Below are 21,239 nucleotides of genomic sequence, written 5' to 3' on the forward strand. Positions count from 1 at the left end.
ATGTGGATAGCACATCTCTAAATAAATTAGTTGAGTTCAACAACCAAAAAAAAATGTGAATTATATATGAGATATTAGTCACTTTCTCTTCCAAATTTGTAAGGAGCTATTACTTTTCTTATAAACTTTAATTTTAACCAATTACCTCTTGAACGTTTATAATTGATGAATTTCCACCTGAACTTTAATTTTAATCGATTACACTCTTAATTTTCATAATTAGTCAATTCCTTCCGTAAAGTTTAATTTTATAATTGTAGAAAGATAATTTTATTCCTAACATGGACAACATCACAACATAGTGTTTTTCTCTCTTCTGCCAATTTACTCTATACACTTTTTGTTTGAATTTTAGGGTTTATGAGAAACTAAAGTTCAGGAAGAAAATTGATCACTAAAATAGTTCATGGAAGTGATCGGTTAAAATTAAAATTCAAGGGGAAAATTGATGTCGTTGTTTATAAAAATTCAGAAAGTAATTGACTAAAATAAAAGTTTACGAAGAAATTTGCGGCTCTTGACAAATCTGAAGAACAAATCGACCACATCATCCTCTGTCTATAATCTCAACTTATTTTGGGCATTACAAACAGATTATAAACAGAAGAATATCATGAAGGACATAACATTAAGGTTTCCGACACGAAGATTAACATAAAATCGTAATTAATCGAATTCTAGTTTCAAACGAAAAGCTAACCTAATTTACGAAATCAAGAGTACAACGAGCTTTTCCGAATAAGTAATCCACTATTGTTCAGGAATGTTTCCATACAACATTTTGTTCATAACAATACAAATCTACAAATTTCTTAAGAAAAGCTTCCTTCGAATAGTACAACATAAATGCGCTTCTAATCCCGTCATCGACTCAACTAAGTTGCATATTCTGCTTTAAGTTACCATCAACCAATTGATACTACTCCCTTTATGAGACAAACATCAATCGTCGATACAACAACAACAACAACCAAGCTTTATCTCACTAAGTGAGGTCAGCTGTATGAATCCTAAACATCAATCATATATACCGATAATTTTCAAGCAGAAGGGGATGTCATCAACTCCGGTAAGAACCGCCATTTTAAAAACTATGACGGAATTCTCTTCAAGTATACAGTAGACAGTAACTAATGCCGTGAAATGGTTAAATCAGTAGGGTTGGGAGTGGAGACCATTTTAGCACATCGGTAAACCGAGGTTTCATTCACTTACAGAGATAACAACGAAAACATCATCATGGGACCATTTCCTTCGCTCTGACTTCGGTGATGGATTAATTATGGCTCGCTCTGTGTTTACAAGACGATATCCAATCACAATTTCCTGTCTTTGACGACCCCTGAGCATAATATCGTAAAAGCTGAGTTCTTCCTGGTCATATAAATAGAGTTCTGCTGGTTTAATGCACATCTCATTTCCCTGTTCCAGCACAAAATAATTCAAAGCTCTAGTCATTTAGTTTTGAAGTTCAATCGCTAATTAAAACAGAAGCTTATATCACCGATTTATAATTAAAAGTGCTGAACACTATAGCTCATACGAAAATAAGTAAAGAAATATCCATGATCATATATAGTGTATATAATAAAAAATAAATAAATGAAGGGAGATACAATGGATACCACTATATTCATGATAGCTTCGATGCTAGATTTGTCCGAAATCAGTGTGTTTTTGAAATTGTAAGCGGTGAGGAGTGGAGGGAGACTGATTGAGGAATAACTTTTAAAAATACAGAGCAATTTATACTTGGCAAGTGGCACCGCTTCTACCGAAGCTAGCACAAATATTTCTGTCCTTACAAGCTCAGATTTCCATATGACAGAAACTTCATAAGAATTAGCATTGCGAAGTTGAAAATGATAGTGCCCTGGATGAGAGGTTATTTATATGATATAATTATAAACCATTTTATCACACATTTATATAAAATAAAAGCATGAAACAGGGCACTGAAAGTACCTCTTCAGCAAATAGCTCCTCAAGGACGCGATTAATTTGCTTGTCTTCAGCCACCATTGCCAGCGCCATACTAACCAGTTCATTTGATAGCACATAATCACTGATTCTAGAAACTGAGACCAAGTTTCTAGTCCTAGAATCCAGAATTTCACTAATTATGATCGACTTGTCTGAAGCTTGCTGCATTTCACGGATCCAAGAGCTGTGCGAAAATGCTGATAATCGCAAAGAAGTTGCCTTTGTATCTTTGTCAGGCAGACGCTTTGACTGCAATCCAAAAGTAAAGAGGTAGCTTATATTAGTAGTCTAGTCACAACTCCAGAAATTCACACTATGAAATTTGGGATTCTGCTTTGGATAGCTTTAGTGATACAACACGCAGAATAGTGACAGACTTGAAATACGCAAAAGAGTAGAAGTGAAAATGGTGAAACATGCAGTGAACTAGTTTTATTATAACCACAACACAAAATTTACAAAACCGATCAAGTCCCAACATCTTCAATGATGTTGGATGGATGTATATCACTGATCACAGAGAGCCCTATTACATGCCTGTGGTAGGATGAAGTGATTGAAGTTACCTGTATATCTCGTATGAGGAGAAGAGTGGCAAGTGATCTTGAGTCAGAATGAACAACAGAGTCCTCTAGTGATTCATCTGCAAGAATTAATATCTGTGCACTTAAAGAGTTAGCAAATCAGCTAAAGAATAAATTTTACACAAGAAAATTTCAAAGATACTCATTTATGTCAGCCGAAGTAGCTCCTTGGGCCATTTAATTAACTTTGAAGGCAGCTGTGTCTTAATTTCAGTTAAGATACTCCGTATTGTTTCTTTTCAGGTGAATTTCTGGTGCAGCCCCACCCTTTATCCATTATTATTCTTAATAAAATGTGTTTCTTATTAAAAAAATCATGTAAAATAGTTCAAATAAGTTTGCATTGTGGCTCTGGGGAAAGAAGTTTTTCATGAAGCCTTTCATGTTAGATTACTAGGTTTAAGGGATTAGAAGTTCCCAATAAATTTTAAGAGTTAAGCCCCTTGGATATTCTGCTGGAAAGAAAAACTTAAACTAAAGAAAGGAGTAAAGATATACAGAAAAGGTAAACATATGCCTATCATAGAGATAGGTAGGTAGGTAGATAGAGAGAGAGAGAGAGAGAGAGAGAATCAAACATACAGAATCAAAAGTCTCCAAAGGAAGATTCTCTAAATGTCGTTTGATCACAGCATTTCCTTCTCTGTGGACAAGCTTAATGTTCTCCAATCTAGAAACATCCAGTCCACCATCTGTAAGTTTCTTATCTCTTTCTTGTTCAGGAACTTCATTGAACATCCAAAGTTCTGAACCTGGAGGCAGGAATGCCTCTAGAACCTGAGAAACGGAAATTCAACAAGTCAAGTTGGAGCTCAACCTGAGTTATATGCTTCAACCCAACTGACTAGTTTAAAATTACCATTTCATTTTCACAATTGTTTCCCTTTACTGTTCCATGACAAAAAAATTGGTAAAGGCAAAAGTAACTTTCTTAATCAAAAATTAGGAAGCAGTAGTCCACCAAAGGTACATCGAGTTAAGAGAGAGAGAGAGAGAGAGAGAGAGTATGTGATTGTTTTAGTCAGCCTGTCCAATCCAGCTAGGTTGTAGACTTGTAGATAATATTGATGACACAATATTAACTGATTACCATAATCATATCGTCTATATCCCGACGCCAGCCACAAAACAATATCTTCTCGGGGTACTTGGGGGGTTCAACTATCTTTGGACAGTAGCCTGCACAAACCTGCACGAAGGACACAACATGTGCTCAGGCATGTTAGATGTAATCATTTCTGATTTGGCATACATCATAGGAAAATATAATGTTGATTGCATGCCCTAGACTTAACAGAATTCTATAGTCATTTTTATAAAGCTGTGCTGGTCTCAGGACAAAAGAAAGGGAAGAATAATAATGAGAATACAGTGACTGTGTTCAGACCTAGTTAACAATCTGCTTTCCTGTTAATTCTAAAAAAATTCTTGTTCAGTTGTAATCCTGTATAATGGGGATTCATCAACCGGGAGTCCAAAATATTCTCTTCTACAATGGAGTTACTTGAGTAACTGCTGGGGCATCCATACTTCACTATTCAAAATTTCAAACAGAGAATGATATCTCATCCGCATAACAGTAACAGCAAAGTCAGAGAAATAGTTTTGCAACTTTCTAATCTTTAACATATATTGTTGCTACATAAAGAAAAGATAGATAACCTCTGGAAAGGGACAAGGAGCATAAGTGTCATCATCTTCCGCTATAACAAGAACTTCATCCCCTTCTTTCATAACATAGTTATCATCCGGATTTAAGATTATCTTTCCACCATCTACAGCAACCTTAATTCCACAAGGAATTGCATCAGGAAATGAAATAAGCACATTTTCAAAACGAAGACCATCCAGTTGAGGCCACCTTTTGATGTAAAACTCAGCATTCTCAAAACCCAATATGTCCTCCCATATCTGACCAAAGAAAAAATGATATATTAGTAAAAAAAAATATTTTCTAAAACAAATTCTGAAGCATGTATGGTTTTTAGTTTTGCAAAAGAGATACTTTACAATCTGATGTTTTGAATAATGCAAGACAGAGTTATCCTATATGTCCTGTGAATTTCACTTGAGATATTTGATGGATAACTCTTTTCTTTCTCCTTTCATCCCCTCAAGTGCAATAAGGTTCGTTAAAATAGTTTTAATTGATTAAGTTAACCCCATCACGTTCAAAATGATTTATATAACAAGAAATGCTACAAACCTAGATGACTACACTAATACCCCCAGTCCAGCATAAGGCAACGCAGCAATTTCAACAACTCTAACAAGTTTAAATATAACTAAATACATAGTGTCAGCCTCAAGCTAGGGCTCGGGCCAGGTCATGTCGTTTCATGGCCATAAAATGGGTCACATTGGCTGGCTCATCGGGCCTCTGTCCATTTTTCTAGCCCTATTCGCCCCAGTGAACTTTTTCTCCTAGGCTATACTCAAATAGGAATAGAAATACATTTATTGAACTCAGGAATATAAATAGAGAAGAAAAGATCTAGTCTCTATGTACATGTTTTAAGAAGTGTAGCTTATTATCCGATAAACATATAGGTGGACTAAAGCTCTATTAGAGTTACCTGTGCAAGACCAGGTTGCAGAGCACACTGTATCATCAACCGTCCAATCACATCATGTGCTACAACTGTTTCAATGAGTTCTCCTCCAACAAGCTTCACCAAAGGCTCATTGTCAAGGTCACTCATCTCTACGACAACATGACCCCTCAAGCCCTCTTTCACCCCTGTAAGGCTGAGCACAACCCTCAAAGCACGTGCATCACTCTGGAAACATATTACAGCCAATGTAACTAAAGTCTGATGTGCATGTAAACATTTGAGAACTGTAAGAGGAGATCTGATATAGGAAATAACCTGATCCGCGTTTTCATCAGATGCCAATACAATGATAGCACGTGCTTTTGAAACTGAGACCTGCATATGAAAAAATATAACTCAATCTGAAGATTCTGAACTGCATCCATATGAGAGAGAGAGAGAGAGAGAGAGAGAGAGAGAGGAAATTAATATTGAACCTTCCAATGAAACAAAAGCTAAATCAGTAGTAGTAGTAGTAGGGGTAAAAGAGAAAAGTGTCAAAGATACCTTCTTCAGGTCGGCCAGTATAAGAGGGCTGCCACTTCTGCATATAACTGAAGTCCCCATGAAGTCAAATTCAAGCTTTGCTATATCCAGCTCCATTTCCTCCTTGTCTCTTTCAGCAAGTACAACGACAACTCCACCACCAACACTCTTGTTTGCTATTGCTAGCTGCTTTAGAAGTGAGCCCTGCAGCATAAAATGCATCAACTTTAATTTCCCCTTCTTTCTTTGCTGTTTGACTCCTTAACTACAAAACTCCTACTGATGACCTCTTTTATAAGATCAAATGAGCTTAATTTCATAGAGGATAAGGATGGGGAGGTTCAGGGGCCTTCAAAGATCACATTTTAATTGTAAGACAAACATGTACTTACAAAGAAGCTATCTGTTAAGTCAGTTAAAATGAAGTCCCTATTGACAACTATAATTACCCATACAGTAGTCTGTACTAACTACCAAAAGTACAAATCTAAAAACGCATTAAAGCAGCAAGATGGAGACGACACTTGAAGACTACCAACTATAGTCATGCAAACAGCTAAGTTCCTTTTTCCTTTTGGTCTGTGCAGAAAACTAAGTTGGTGTTCTCATATCAGTATAATTTTGAAGACATTTAAGTCAAATGAAATCCCATAACATTTGAATCACATCACAAATCTGAAATCAAAGTTGATACCTCAAAAAGACAAAAATTTAAAGGTAATGCAGGTTTGAGATATCACTTTGAAGTTCGAATGCAGCCCATGAAATTTAGATAAAGGTTGTATCCAATATAAAGATGCTCGAGAGCCTACCAATTTGTCACTCCATCCAAGAATGAGGATGTGGTCCCTTTCAATGACTTCACTCTTCCCCTTCCGCAGTGAATCAACCTTCTCTGATATAGCATCAGAAACAAGCCCAAGCATCATTGCAAATATTAGCATGCCTCCTGAACTAATAGAGACAGAAACTATCCTTGGCCCGATGCCTTCTGTGTCAGCATGGTTTCCAGAATCAGCAACAAAAGTCCATGAGAGCCAAAGAGCTTCAGCAAAGCTGTTTTGATTGACTGCATATAATGCCAATCCACCAAACCCTATAAGAAACATCGTTGCAAAGAGAAGAGCAAGCAGTTTGGCGTATGGATAGACGGAGAAACACACATCAACCATATATGCAATCCTCTTCTTTATGGGAACCTCCTCGTTGTTCTTCTTGATCCGTTTTGAGAGACTCCTTATTTGGGAAAGAAAATCAAGATGTTTGTACAATACAAATGGGATAGTAATTGTAAAGACCACAATATACAAAGCAACAGTTCTTCTTTCAGCACTAAAATGAAACAGTGATGGATTCTTCTGCACCAGAAAATCCTTAATGCTGTTATTTGAACCAATATTTTTAGGGTTACACCATTCCTGAAAGCAGCATAATCAACTGTTGAGATGCGAAACAAAGAATCAAAGGTCTACATAAAAGTCGTTGAAACCATAAAACGTACCTCAAGTTCTGCAACTCTCTGCCGGAGATAAACTGCATAAGGTACAGATAATATCCAAGTGAAAGTGAGCTGCAACAGAAGTTAATACAAAATTGTCAATATCATAATTTCAACAATCCAAAAGGACACCACTAGGAGCTCTCTGTTTTATAAAGATCTATTACAAAGGAGCGCAAAATAATTAACATAATTTTCTGTTCTTTTTTGTTTTGTTTAATACACCAATATATTTACACAAAGGCATGGAGGGATTTGAGCTAAGCCACACAATGGGCCAGCCATAATATTTTTTGGAATCGAACTCCCCATCTACGGCAACCAAACCTAAGACCTCTCAACGAGTGAAGAGGAATACCACTAGACTATACAAGTAAACATAACCTAATTTTCTGTTTACTTCTTAAACTTCAGAAGATTTGCTCATATTTGACGCAGCTAAACAACTTGAAAGTGTGACATAGACATAGGGAAACTGCTTCTCCCCTTAGAAAAACCAAGTGTTTTTGCATTTTCAGTTATCTCAATGGAGAAACTGCTGCCTGAACAACAGATGAAACGAAGCATACAACCGCAACAAGCACACAGACAAATATTCTAGATATAAAAGATCAAGAATGTTTTATTTAAATTATTAATAGAAAATGTGACGTGGAAATAGGGAAAGGTTGCTCCTATGTGACCGAAATGTCACGGGGAGTTGTGGAAACAGCCTCTTTGTAAAGCAAGGGTAAGATTGCGTATATAGCCGTTCCCCGACTTTTGAGGGGAGGCTTGATGACTTGGGTTCACCCTTTTTTTTATAGAAATTTTTAAATGATTTTTAGATTTTGGTTTAATTTTCCAATAACAAAAAATCCCCAAATGAGTGGTGAAAACCTAAACAAGTAGTCAATTTCAATTTTTATTCTCATTATATTTTCTTAATTCTATTCACCTTGGTGTCTAAAGGGAACATTTACTAAAATCTAGGGGGCATAGGAAAATAGCTTTGACCTAGAATATTTGTTTGATCTTTATTTCCTAAAATCTAGGGGAGGAATCTATAAATTTGGAAAATAGTATCAGAAAATTAAGTAGTTGAGCTGAGAATTTACTGACAGTTATGGAATAAAATGGCTTTACCACAACTAGTAACAAAGAACGCTTGAACTCCGCAGTCCGCCTCGAACTCGGCCGAGTCGACTCACTAGCAGAAGAGGCAGAAGTCAGATTCGGCACCACCTTCAATTTCTGCCTCTCAGCCTCCGGCTTCGGGACCAAGGCCGCAGGAGGAGGCTGAGAGGCGATCCGTCGCGGCGCGTCCACCAGCTTATTAGCATGCGCGGCACGGGAATCAGAGGAGGAGGAGGGGAGCTTCTTGCCGCGTTTGGAAGTGTTCTGAGGGACAACGAAGGAGGGGAAGACCCAATCGCGGTCGGAGAAGTCTCGCTGGTCGGCGGGCGCATTGGAGGAGGAGGAGGAGGAGGAGAAGGAGGCGGGGCGATCGGGCGGCGGCCACTGGCGGGAGGTGGGAGGGAGGGTGGAGATGCGTCGGACGGCGGGGAAAAGCGGGCCCGGGAAGATTGGGGTTGTGGGCTCCGCGTCGTCGGATGCGGTGGTGGTGATGACGGTTCGTGATTTCTTGAGCTGCGGAGGGCTCTCCGACTTTTTCGGCTTCGACGACGGGTCATCATTGCCATCCACCATTTTTCTCCTTCAGCTTCAGAATTGCAGCGACGGAATTGTGCTGGTGATGTGATTGGCGAGACCTCAACTTGGAATCGTCCGCGTCAGAATTTAATTTAACAATATTTTCAAAAATAATAAAATATTTAATTTTACTGAGCCAGAGTAGCATGAGAATGGGCGAACTTCTAAAAAGTTCTCGTGTTACGTTCCCTAACGAATTCACCCAAAAAAAAAAAAAATTTGTTTGGTTAAACTCTAACTTTTAACTTGATTTTATTCATCGATATTTCAACAGTGTTTCGGGAAGTTCTTCATTTAACGCGGTAGCATGGTTGTACGACAAGATAAGGAAAGAGTGTCGAAAGAAAGCTTCGCGACAACGTAGGCGGAGCCTCTAAGGACCAAAGTAGTTTCGGGGCAATCTTGACCACTACGTACCAAATTTATGGCGGCCTCAAAGCTAAAGTTGAAGAATCGTGAGACCTGACGAATAAAATGAATTGTCTTCGTGAAAAAGTTGGGTCCACGTTATGTCATATTTTTTGTAACAATTTTATTTGTTTTGCTTTTGTGGATTGGTGAAACTCGGGATTTTAAAATCAAGTTTAATGTTATTTGTAAAGCAACTTAATCAACTATTATTTGTAGTCCTTCTCTTTGTTCTCCTTTTATTGTTTCTCTTTGTTCTCCTTTTATTGTCTGACGATTCAAACCAGATTCTTTGTACTTTCTTCTTGTAATTCAAACTTTTTACTCGTTACCTGTCCCTACCTCCCACTTAGTTGCGTTATACAATTCTTTTGATTCCCTCTATTAAATTATCCCAACAACTCGGACGGTTGAATTAAAACCTAAATTTTAATCCAGAAAATTTAGGTTTTATTGATTTAACCCAAACACAGTTTTTCTGCTCTAACTATTCACTTTTCGGTAAAGAAATACCTTCGTAAGAGTTTTGCAGAAATGAACTTAGGCACTACAACTCCTGAATACCCGCATCGACGAGGTAACAACGGTGGCTTCGGAAAATGTCAACAAAGAAACGCTGGGGAGTTCCGGCGGCATTGAATTTTGGTATATTCAAAACCTACTCATGTTGTAACGTTAGTGTCGAACAAATTCAGACAGTTACAGTACAAGGCCGCGAGGGGGCGGAACCAAAACTTACGGCGGACATGACTCGGCTAAAATACCCTGAGATATTTAAACGAAGATGAAGAGGAAAGAAATGACGAGTAATTTCATGAACTAGCTAGCACGGGTCATTTTTACTTTCGGCATTGCCTTCTTCATCTGACGAGCACGCTCTTTTGCTTCTCTCTTGCGAATACTATCTGCACTGAGCTTAGCCTCGGCCTCCTCCATCATCTTTTTCCGATCTGCCTTCTTTCTTTGCAAGGCTTCTTGCCTAGCATTTTGGAGTTCTTTGTAAGCCTCTTGAGCCGCCTTTGATCTGATTGCTTCAGTTTTGGATCGAACCTGCAACAATCAGAAATAGAAACAATAAGGCCAAATGGAAATTTTGTCGAAACTTGATTCCACAATATAACTGGAAGCTGACCCACCTGACTGCTTAGCTTGTAGCGCCCAATCAAATCAATATAATAAGGTACCAAAGCCACCAGTCGAGTCATATCAGCCATGTTACCGGCATCTGGTAGGGCAAACTTGAACAACAGCATCTTTTTTCGCGAGCCTGGATGTTGATCTGAAAAATGCATGTAGATGAAACCCTTTCCAAATTTCTGAAATGCCTTTTCACCAAAAACCTGCAAATGCCAGGCATATTAATGGGGAACTAAGCGTAAACAACTAATAAAAGGATGTACGGAATCAAGAAACAGGATGGATAATTCAGGCAGAATGTGACCTAAGAGGAATAATGTAAAAGGGCAGAATCACGATGAAGTTGAATGTTCCGGTTTGGTAACATAAGATTTTAAATATCCCAAGCAATTCGATCAATTGATACATTGAACAGAAGAGAGAACCTAAGATAAAAAGGACCAAAGAAACATGCAAGACCCCTTATTAACTCAAACAAATTTGATGCAGAGCGAGACTTTGCTATGGCTACCATGATAGTGAAAACACAAGGGAAGTACCCAACATTAGAAGTAAAATTTAGATTAAAAATAAGAACGAGGTTTTACAAAACCATCAGGTCACAATGAAACAAGCACCCAGTTTGTGCCCCATTACACTGAAAGGTTGATTGAGATTTTTGAGTTCAGCCAACCTTTCATTTAATAATGTGTGAGAGACTGAGAGTGATGCAAAAGTAATACAAATTTCTCAACCACCATAATCGATTCAGCAAAAAAAAAAAAAAAAAAAAAATTCGACCTTTATTAACATTAATTGCGCTATATATCCGTAAAAGATAAAACAATACCATCTATATATCTTCAGTGGTAGTTATGGACTCCCACATATAAACTACAAAATTTAGTACTAACACCTTTGTGATAAAAAATGTATGCACGAACAGGAAAGCGTGTCTTAAGCAGCGTTTAACAGTATTGGTCAAACAGATAAAGCCCAAACAGATGAAGAAAAACGGTCGAAAACCCTTAGACAATTAAAAAATGCAAATACCAAATTGATAATGTAATGTAATTCCACATTTACAGTACTAAATCACTGGTCCTTTCGCTCCTTTCACCTAACAAATTGAAACTTGGAACCTCTGTTTGGCCATCCTCATGGAATCAAAACAACTGTTATAAAAAGCATAAGTTGTTTGCTTTTCACTTTTGCAGTTTATATGGTGTTCGGCATTATCATCACAGAAAAATAATCTTATTATCAAGATGAATACGTGCATATACAGCCTATCTACCACTACATTCAAACACAAATTAAATTACACAATCAAATACATTGCATATGATCACGAAAAATTACGAAACACTAGAAAGAAAACTCATTTCAAGTGCAAACTAATACATAAACACACAAACCAAATGCCATTTAAATGCAATCATAAAACAGATTAATCAACGAAAAGGAAAACCGAATTTTGTACCAATACGAAAATGAACTGACCTGTTCGAGCACAGCCTCAGTGATCAAATCACCAGCCACTTCCTTCGATTCGGAGATAACCGCCAGGTCCTCAGAAACCCACTTCCTTCCGGTAGGCGGAGACACTATCCCGGCAAACTTCTGCAAGTCCCCAACCTCCTTCTGCATTGCCTTGGCCGACTTCTTCCTTGCCAAGGCGAAAACCACGTGGTCCATCGCATCATCGTTCATATAAACCTCGATATTGATCTCGTCCCTACTGGGGACCACCAAGTTGAAAATCGAGGAGATCAAATCGTGGCGGCTTTTGAGCTCCATCGTCGCCAGAAGCCCCTGGCAGCACCTCCGCCCACTCGCGTAGAACTTGAACACGTTCTGACCTTCCTTCAACAGCAAGGGTGAGTCGTCGCCGTCTCCGACGCCCAGAAGACTGAAGTTCTTCTCGAAAATCGAGTCTTTGGTGGCGAATTTCGCCGCCCAAGCCAGGGCAATGTTCTCGTTCACCCGCTTCCCAGTGAAGTAGTTGATGATGAAGACGATCAGGAACCCTCCGCACGCGATCTCCACAACAAAGGATCTCGGAGCGGCGGGGGGCTTGGGAACGGCGGAGGGTTTGGGATCGGAATTGGAGGAGGGAGTGGCATTTTCGGTACTTGCAGGGTCGTCGAGGGGCGGTTTCTGCTGCGGTTGCTGGGGTTGGACGGGGAGGCCTTCGAACTCGTCTTCGTCCCAATAATCGAAGCTGGTGGAGGAAGGTTTGGGAAGATCGGTGGATGGAGAATCCGAATCGGGAATCGGGTTGGGATCCGTGTCGGGTACGGAGGGTTCAGGTGAGCGAGGTGGGTCGGGTTGGGAGGTGGTGGTGAGGGAAGGGCGGGTGCGAGTGGGAAGAGGGAGTGAGGAGTCGTCGGCGTCGGCGTCGGCGTCATCGATTTCGTCGCCATCGTCGAATCCTTCGAATTGCGAGTCGGCGGCGAGGACGGAGGAGGGAGAGAAGGACAGGTGGGAGAAGAGGAACAGGAGGATGAAGAGGGAGAGGAGAGAGAGGAGGCGCGTGTAAGAGAGTGACGCCATGCTTGCTTCTCCTGATACAGCTCTTGTTGCAGAGAGAGTACAGGAACGAAGGAAAGAAGCGTGTGTGTACTGAAAACCCCACACGCAGCTGATCTCAGTGAATGTGGCAGTTGGATACGACGTTGTGACCAACTGGGCAATTTTCTTTTTTTTTTTAATAGGAGAAGAAACCCACTTGTGATTTCGCTACGACATTCTACATTCTATTTTTTCGAAGACCGTAAGTCTATTTCTGGCCACTATTTACCATTTTTTAGCATCAAAAATCGAAATCAAACGTGACGTGTGAAATACGATTTGTCCCAACCATTGAGTTACCATGTGATGATTGTGATCAGATGAGTAATTGTCCTTTTCTTTTTTTCTCTTAATTTATTTATTTATTATTAACCAGAAACACATTACTTTTCTAATCCACCAACGTTACCAACGTTGTCGTTTGTAAACCTAAATAAAAATTAAAGTTGGAAAATTATTTGATCAAATGCATAATCATGATTTCAGTTATTACCTAAAGAATTGTCTATTTATCATCGTATTAGCTCTTTGGCAAATATGGTTCATGGTATGATTATTAAGTTAGCAAGTAGTATGACTATTTTAAATTCTGATTAGGATACATGAAGCAACATTTTTGACACATTTTGTTTCTACGAACTCACACGAAAACTTCCTAATGGGTCACCTATCCTGGGATTGCTCTCGCACGAACTCGCTTAACTTCGGAATTCCGATAGAACCCAAAGTCAGTGAGCTCCCAAAAGGCATTGTGCTAGGTAAAAATGGAAATATAAATATAAGGCTTAGAGGATCTACTTCCTGAGCAATGTGAAATGTTACAATCCACGAACCTGAAGACAAAGTTACTAGATCAGTACAAATTTCAATAAGTAGTTATGGTGTCCTCATCCACCCTATTTTGTCTTAACCTTGAAACAGACTCTCACTCTGTCAAATTTTGAAGTGCAAGCAAAGAAAGCCCATGCCAACCAAACCCTACCCAATCATCATGAAATATATCTTCATGTCCTCGATTCCCTACACACCATTTTCCATCAGGACATATCCATGGAATCGGAAACCCAGCACTCCCCGCAGCTTCCTCAAGAAAACCCAGCGGGAGGAGCAGCTGCCCTAACCCCACTCCATGTTAACGATCACCACGCCAATGTCGACACTTCCCGACCCTTCAACTCCGTCAAAGAAGCCGTCGCCATCTTGGGCGAGCGCCTTCTTCTCAGAGAAATGTTTTCATCCCCTAAACCGCCATGCGCCAATAATATTGTCCAAAGCAGGCCTACTACTCCTCCGTCACCGAACTTGTCGCTGCCGAATTATGAAGAAAGCGAAGACGTAAAAAATAGTAGTGATGGTGATCGCGAGGAGAAAGTAGCAGTTATGGACACTCTAAAGAAGCTTGAGGCGGAGCTAGAGGAAACGAAGGTGGAGCTGAAGATGCTGAAGGAGAGAGAGTCGGAAACCGAGGTCGCGTTGGCGTCGCTGAACGCGGAGCTTCACAAGAACATGTCCAAGTTGGCTCGAGCAGAGGCAGATGCGGCGGCAAAGGCGAGTAACGTGCTGCAAGTGGCTACAACTACAAGATCATCACCAAATCTGAGAGAGAATGTTGAAGAGAGGAACAAGAGGGAGTGGATGATAAGGATGGAGGACTCTATGTCTTTGGCTCAAATATTGGGCATTGGAACTACTAAGAAACAAGGAGGAGCCGACTACGACCCTGTCGGAGCCGGCTACGACCACGTTGGAGGGAAAAGAGAGAAGAAACCAATGAAGAAGAAGCCTATTGTCCCTCTGGTGCAAGATTTACTTTGCTGGAGAAAAGGGTCGTCCACTGCTTTTCGTAACCCTCTTTATTCGTCTCCGCAATTTTACTACTAAATCTTGATTTAAATCGTGTTTAATTTCTTCGATATATCATCAATCCAAAAGGGGAAGAAAAATACTTGCATGGGGAATAGATATGATATCATGTAATATGTTGTATTGAAATTGCAAATGTTTGTTTGATATTGTTTTCAAATTTATATGTGATATAATTAAGCAGTATTTGTTAATTCTGTTCGCGTTTCTAAGTTTGATTTTCGTCAAATACGAATTTGAAACACATTGTTGCTAGTCCATTGCGAGGTTAAATCCATCATCTTTCCCTTAATGTAGTAATATCGTTTGTTAAAAATAAAAAATAAAAAAGTTAAACATTCACATTTGAAACTGAGCTTTGATACATCGGAGACCAGGGCATATTTGGATGTGCTTTTAAAATTACTAAAGGCTCTTTTAGAGAAAATATTTTTGGGTTTCAAAAGCACTTAAAGTATTTTCTACAAGAAGCACTATTTATGTGCTTCTTCCAAGAAGCACTTTAAGTGTTTTCCCAGGATTTACTTGCATATTTACTAATGATTAGTTCTAAAATCATTTTCATCAAAAACGCTTTCAGTTATTTAAAAAATGCATCCAAACAAGCTCCAAATTCATTTGAAAAAAAGGGTTCATTTGTTTGAAGACCAAGGATTTAGAGATTTGGGCCGTTGAAGAAAGGGAAAGAGGGATCTAGGCTCCTGGTTTGGCAAAAATTAAAGTAAGTGATATGAACCCTTGGTTTGTGTTAGGCGTCATTGTGGCTTTAAGAACATATTCAAATGAGATGTCAAAAGGTCCACATGAGCAATAACAGTAATAAAAGACACCACTAGTGTTTTCCAACCCAAATGACAATTCCTATGTGGCATGACATGAAAAGGCAACAAAGGAAGTTGTTGTCAAATTTGACAGTAGCTTCAAATCTATTTTTAGTAATTAATAAATACATTTTATAATTTTAATAGTTATCTTTTATTTTAAAATACTAATTACAACTATAAAAAGTAAATAATGTAATAAATAATAGTTTAAATTTGATATATCGATTGAAGAACAAAATTTATAAAAAGATCAATGTGCCACATAAGCCTTCAAATTTAAATTTTATGTTTAAAATTTGACATCTCATTTGGAGATGGTCTAAGTGGAATTAATTTCTTTTAATTTTTTATCATCCACATGAGACCACAGTGACACGTAGTGCCTAGTCATTGTTCACATGTGTGCTAGGTCACGAGTTAATAGAGATTTGGAAAGTCTAACATGTGTGCTAGGCCATTTTAGATATAAAACTCATATAAAAAAATGAGAATTGTTATTGGTGGGTCAAAAATCTCATTTTACACTCCAAACTTTATATATTTGAAAAAAAAATACATTTGTAATAAATGTAAAATGTGATTTTTAAAATATTAATAACACTTATAAAATACATTTACATATAAAAATTTGAAAAGCGCATATTTCATGCGGTAAAGTGAGAATTCCCTTTAAAATCATACTTGGCCAACAACCAAAAAAACAAAAAAAGAAAAGAAAAAAAACAAAAAGAACACGTCTGTCACGTGGCAGCATACCATGAAACTAGCAAAGTGTTTTCGAGCGGTCAATTTTTCGGGAGAACGGATGGCAGTAGGCTGGTAGCACTTGTCATCTTTCTCATCACCGTTGATTAAATTACTCGTGATTTTCTACGGATGGGATCGAAACAAATTTCCTAGTTTCCCATTTTACCACTGAGACAGAAATAAAACAAAAGGAAACTCACCGGCGTTACTTCGAGCTCCTTCTCCTACGACGTACCTGTTTGGTTCCTGAGAAAATCCAAAAAGAAAGGAAAAGAAAATAAGAACAGAGAAGAAATCACAGCGGTATCTTTTATTCGAGATGAGAGCGATGCTTCTCAATTCGCCGCCGTACTGCAGACTCCAACACCCACTTTCCACGGTCTTCCTCGATTTCCCTTCACTTCCAGAAACAAATCAATTCAATTGCTTCTTCTATTTTTTTCTTTTAATTTCTGACTTTTCACTTTTAATTTTCCTGCAGAGTTGTAGTTTATTGTTTGGAGGTTCAGGCTTCTGTGTATCTTTCAGTAGGGGGCGTAATCTGGTGCTGCCTAGCTCACGGGTTCGGTTACCTTCACCTTCACGCAGCCTTGGTCAGTTTCTTTTTTATTTCGAAATCTATCATTTTTATGCATTATATATATATATATATATATATATATATCTGTATATGTGTTTGTAATCAATCAATTAATGTTTGGTTGATTTGTTATACTAATATTAGGGCTTCTGCTTTTAAAATGACTATTTTAGAACCAATCTTTAATAAAAATACAAGTGAATCATGGAAAACACTTGGAATGCTTCTTGGAAAAGCGCATAACTAGTGTTTTTTACAAAAAAAACATTTTTAAGTGTTTTTGGAATCCAAAAAACAATTTTACCAAAGAACGCTTTTAACCATTTTTTAAATTACTTCCAAACGAGCTTTTAATTATTTCTTTTTCAGCTTTTCCCGGCTGTTCTATTTTGCTATAATGTTTGATTGAACTCAATTAACTACGCACGTCGGACTGAATCAACTGTAGAATTCAACATTGATATACTACGCACTTTTTGATGACAATATATTATGATTTTGTAATTCTGTGTACCTTGTGGAACTTGCAACATGAACTTTGTTGTTAATGGTTGCCATGCTTTTCTTGCTTTGTGGATGCTGGTGTGAGTCAATCCAGTGACGTCGCATGAATATTCCCAAATTGAGTGTCAGGTTGAAAGTAATGACTGATGAATCTGATGATTAGTTAGTACGATAACCCAAAGATGGAATTGTTTGTTAGAAATTTTAGGGTATGGAACCCTTGTGAAGTCTTACGAGTAAGAAGACATCATGGGACGTCCACAGTTGCTCTTTAATTTGCAACGTTGACAACTTATTCTTCCGGATAAAAAAATAGTCAAATCCAATATGTACGTTAAATAAGGACATGAACTCCACGTTTGCCATATTCACTGGTTCATAATTTCCCTAGTTGGATGTTTGATGGTCATCTATATATTATTGTTGTACAGTAATTAAGGTGGTTGCTACTCCGAATTCAGCGGTCGAATTGCCACTGACTGCAGAGAATGTTGAAAGTGTATTGGATGAAATCCGGCCATATCTCATTTCTGACGGAGGAAATGTGTCGTTACATGAGATTGACGGAAATGTAGTGTGGTTGAAGCTAGAGGGAGCATGTGGCTCCTGTCCAAGCTCTGTTGTGACAATGAAAATGGGTATTGAGCGTCGTTTAATGGAAAAGATCCCTGAAATAGTTGCAGTGGAAGCAATAGCTGATGAAGAAACAGGGCTCGAGCTGAATGAAGAAAATATAGAGAAGGTGATATTTCTTTTGAAGTCGTAAACACACCCATTTAGTAATAAAATTGGATATACTTTTTCATGTTATCTGCTTCGCGCATAAAGTAGAAGGGCTTTCCTTTAGATGGTCCATTTAGGGTTTAGGTTTAAGAAAAAAGTATTCCTGAGTTTATTTGAATTTGATATAGAAAATTGAACCAGTACAATATATAAGAGAGTTGTTTAGCGGTGTTTGTTTCATTTGTCTCATAATTTCTGGGGATTCTGAAATCCTTTTCCCTTTATCACTACCAATAAAGAAACCTTACTTTGTTTGTCTAGTTTAATTATTATACTGCTCCAGTGCCTGCTACCGACCTTAATTTTCTTCCTCGTCATTTCTTGGGTGGTCAAGTGCTTTTGCAGTGGGCTATTAGTAATTTACCTTGTTTCTTGGCCTGGTTATTAGTATAGTGATGATATCCAGTGTGTATCATGGACTTGCTCAAAGAAGCTCAAGACATTAAAACACGAAATCTTTGCCAGTAACTTGGATTTGTAGTCTTTCTTAAGGTCCACTGTGTATTTGAAGGCTAATACGAAAGATAACAATTTCGCATTGAGAATGAGTTCCAAGCATAATACCGGCCCAAGTTACCGAAAAGTTGAGGAAGTTTGGTTCTTGATTTAAGGTTTCCATCTTATGTATTTATATGTACAATTTTGTTTCAGGTACTTGAAGAAATTAGACCCTACTTGGTAGGGGCAGCAGGTGGATCTCTTGAACTTGTGACAATCGAGGATCCTATAGTGAAGGTGCGTATCACAGGTCCAGCTGCTGGGGTAATGACTGTCAGGGTGGCGGTCACGCAGAAGTTGAGGGAGAAAATCCCATCCATTGCAGCAGTTCAACTACTGTGACATTTTTGAGCCGAAGCAAAGAGGTACGCCAGATGATATTGCTGCATTTTTTCTTCCAAAAACTCGCATCTTGTGCAATAGAGATGATGTATTCTGCAAATCTTTACAAATAGGATAAACATGCACAGTTAATTACTGTGATGCAATAGTGGAGCAATACCTGAATTAGATGTAATCGTTGAGAGCTCCTTGTGTTCTTCTCGTGTTCATTGAGATATTTCAGGGGGCCGCTGTCAAACTCCCGATATTCTTATTGATTCATGGCTGTATAGTTCCAGTTACTTGTTTTCTGATAATGAATTCAACCAGCTCTAGTATTAGTCACGGGCTGGTTTCTGGTGTCAAATGGAAAATGTTGGTCTGCAGATTTCCATTTAATTTGGAATATAACCTCGAAATGAGCTTCAAAAGATGTACACTTCTCAAAATTTGATATGAGCACCGATTACTAAGGGCTTGTTTCGTGTCTAGAATTGGATAACCCACGAGATTTAATGCGTGTTGAAGGAATATACGAAAAAAGTTGATCCAAATTGAAAGTAAAAAGTTACATGAAAAAGGGTTTTCTGGGTTTTGTAAGAAAGTACACAATTTGATGAACAAATGAATATATCGAAGGCGAATTAACAGTCAAACAATGTATGTACAAACTCAGTAATACTGACATGGGTGGTGCTTACCACACTGTTTTTTTACCTCCCATTAGTTTTCGGCTTGCGGATCAAATGAATTGAAAAAGATCAAAGGACAAAAATCAACATGGGGTGTGGGAGATAACAATGGATGCGTGGATAGCACGGCCAAGTCACATTGGCTTCCGTCATTAGTTGAATAGGTTTGGGTTGAGGTTTTACTTCACTCTATATTTGGTACAACGCATGAGACAGGTAGCTACACACCTACACAGAAAGTAGTAACCTTGTGGTTGATAAATTATGTGATTCAATTGAAAAACTCTAATCATTCTGTTTCTATCTAAAAAATAAAAAAAGAAAAATGATGAAAAAAGTTTAAAAATTTTGAATTTTAACGATAAGGACAAAATAAATGGTAAAGTGAATAGTATCATGATTGATTTTTTAATGTTAAAATGTGATTTTTTGTTAAAGTGAACGGAGCTTTTTCGTTAAATTTCCAAATAAAAAGGGATTAATATATCGTTGACACATTCGAGAGTCACGGATGAACTGTGTGTTCTTGCAACCCTAAAGATACATACTCTTGTCACGTGTCCGAAACATTCGAACCAAGACAGTCTTTCAAATGGTTAGAAAGGTTCATATATGCCAACTTCACATGAACCCAAAAGGTTTAGGGTAAAGGTAAAATTTGAGCTTACCCTAAAAATTTACATGATTTGTTTGGGTTGAAAATTGACATAATTAGGAAGTAAAGAAAATGATCAAAAGATGGAGTATTGCGCTCATCAACCTTTGGTCGGAGTGAAGTCGTTATTATGGGAACAACCGGGTTAAAAAATAATAAAAAAAAACATTCCACATTAAAATAATCCTCTTAAAATTCCAGCTTTATCCCTCATTCTTCTTAAGCCACCCAGCACCAGCACCAGCACCACCAGCACCGGGAAAAGAAACGCCAAACAACCTAATTCGACGAGCACCCACCTCGGATTTCCTCCCCGGACATGGACATGCTGAGAACTCCCATAGCACTATCCCTTTTTATTTATGAGTTTTAACAAAAAAAAATTTCGGTATTGTTTATTTTAACGAAAATTATATTTTTACACTAAAAAGCCAATTCTGATACTATTCACTTTATATTTTATTTTGTCATTATCGTTAACATCCCTTTTTATTAGTTTTCTTTTTTATTTTATTTAGAGTAGTGCTATTCACTCAGTACTTTTTGCTTCTCTCACATTCTTATTAATTTTTTTTGTTTATTGATCTTCTTCAATTTATTCGATCAAACAACCAAAAATTAAAAGAGACATGAGAAATAAAAATGAACATATGAATAACACCACCCTTTATTTATTGCAGACTTAATTCAAATAGGAGTAAAAGAGGTAGTTTAAGTGTAAAAATGGAAGTATGAGTGTCTTCATAAATGTGAACTTTAACGAAAAACTATTGATACTGTTTATTTTAATAAAAAATCATATTTTTACACTAAAAAATCAATCATGATACCATTCAT

General features: G+C 37.9%; 4 protein-coding genes across 4 annotated transcripts; 2 read left to right on the top strand and 2 right to left on the bottom strand.

Annotated features, from left to right (window-relative positions):
- Positions 1-730: 730 nt before the first annotated feature.
- On the bottom strand, positions 731-9,272 carry LOC137717708 (ion channel protein). Its single transcript, XM_068457159.2, has 12 exons — positions 8,271-9,272; positions 7,149-7,217; positions 6,460-7,065; positions 5,669-5,851; positions 5,438-5,497; positions 5,144-5,347; positions 4,230-4,478; positions 3,658-3,756; positions 3,150-3,344; positions 2,550-2,642; positions 1,966-2,232; positions 731-1,422 (listed from the first exon to the last, which is right to left on the bottom strand). Exons 1-12 carry the CDS (start codon positions 8,832-8,834, stop codon positions 1,204-1,206), a joined length of 2,808 nt encoding a protein of 935 aa, XP_068313260.2. The 5' UTR covers positions 8,835-9,272; the 3' UTR covers positions 731-1,203.
- Positions 9,273-9,845: 573 nt separating this feature from the next.
- Positions 9,846-13,151, bottom strand: LOC137717451 (uncharacterized protein At5g49945). Its single transcript, XM_068456829.2, has 3 exons — positions 11,865-13,151; positions 10,382-10,585; positions 9,846-10,295 (listed from the first exon to the last, which is right to left on the bottom strand). Exons 1-3 carry the CDS (start codon positions 12,915-12,917, stop codon positions 10,065-10,067), a joined length of 1,488 nt encoding a protein of 495 aa, XP_068312930.2. The 5' UTR covers positions 12,918-13,151; the 3' UTR covers positions 9,846-10,064.
- Positions 13,152-13,945: 794 nt separating this feature from the next.
- LOC137717222 (uncharacterized) lies at positions 13,946-14,992 on the top strand. Its single transcript, XM_068456514.2, has one exon. It carries the CDS (start codon positions 13,986-13,988, stop codon positions 14,814-14,816), a length of 831 nt encoding a protein of 276 aa, XP_068312615.2. The 5' UTR covers positions 13,946-13,985; the 3' UTR covers positions 14,817-14,992.
- A 1,580-nt stretch (positions 14,993-16,572) lies between these two features.
- Positions 16,573-19,422, top strand: LOC137717961 (nifU-like protein 2, chloroplastic). Its single transcript, XM_068457483.2, has 4 exons — positions 16,573-16,748; positions 16,851-16,962; positions 17,885-18,195; positions 18,888-19,422. Exons 1-4 carry the CDS (start codon positions 16,689-16,691, stop codon positions 19,074-19,076), a joined length of 672 nt encoding a protein of 223 aa, XP_068313584.2. The 5' UTR covers positions 16,573-16,688; the 3' UTR covers positions 19,077-19,422.
- The last annotated feature ends 1,817 nt before the right edge of the window (positions 19,423-21,239 follow it).

Source organism: Pyrus communis, chromosome 8, assembly GCF_041283825.1.
Source record: "Pyrus communis isolate YQ-2024b chromosome 8, ASM4128382v1, whole genome shotgun sequence".
Classification (NCBI taxonomy): domain Eukaryota; kingdom Viridiplantae; phylum Streptophyta; class Magnoliopsida; order Rosales; family Rosaceae; genus Pyrus; species Pyrus communis.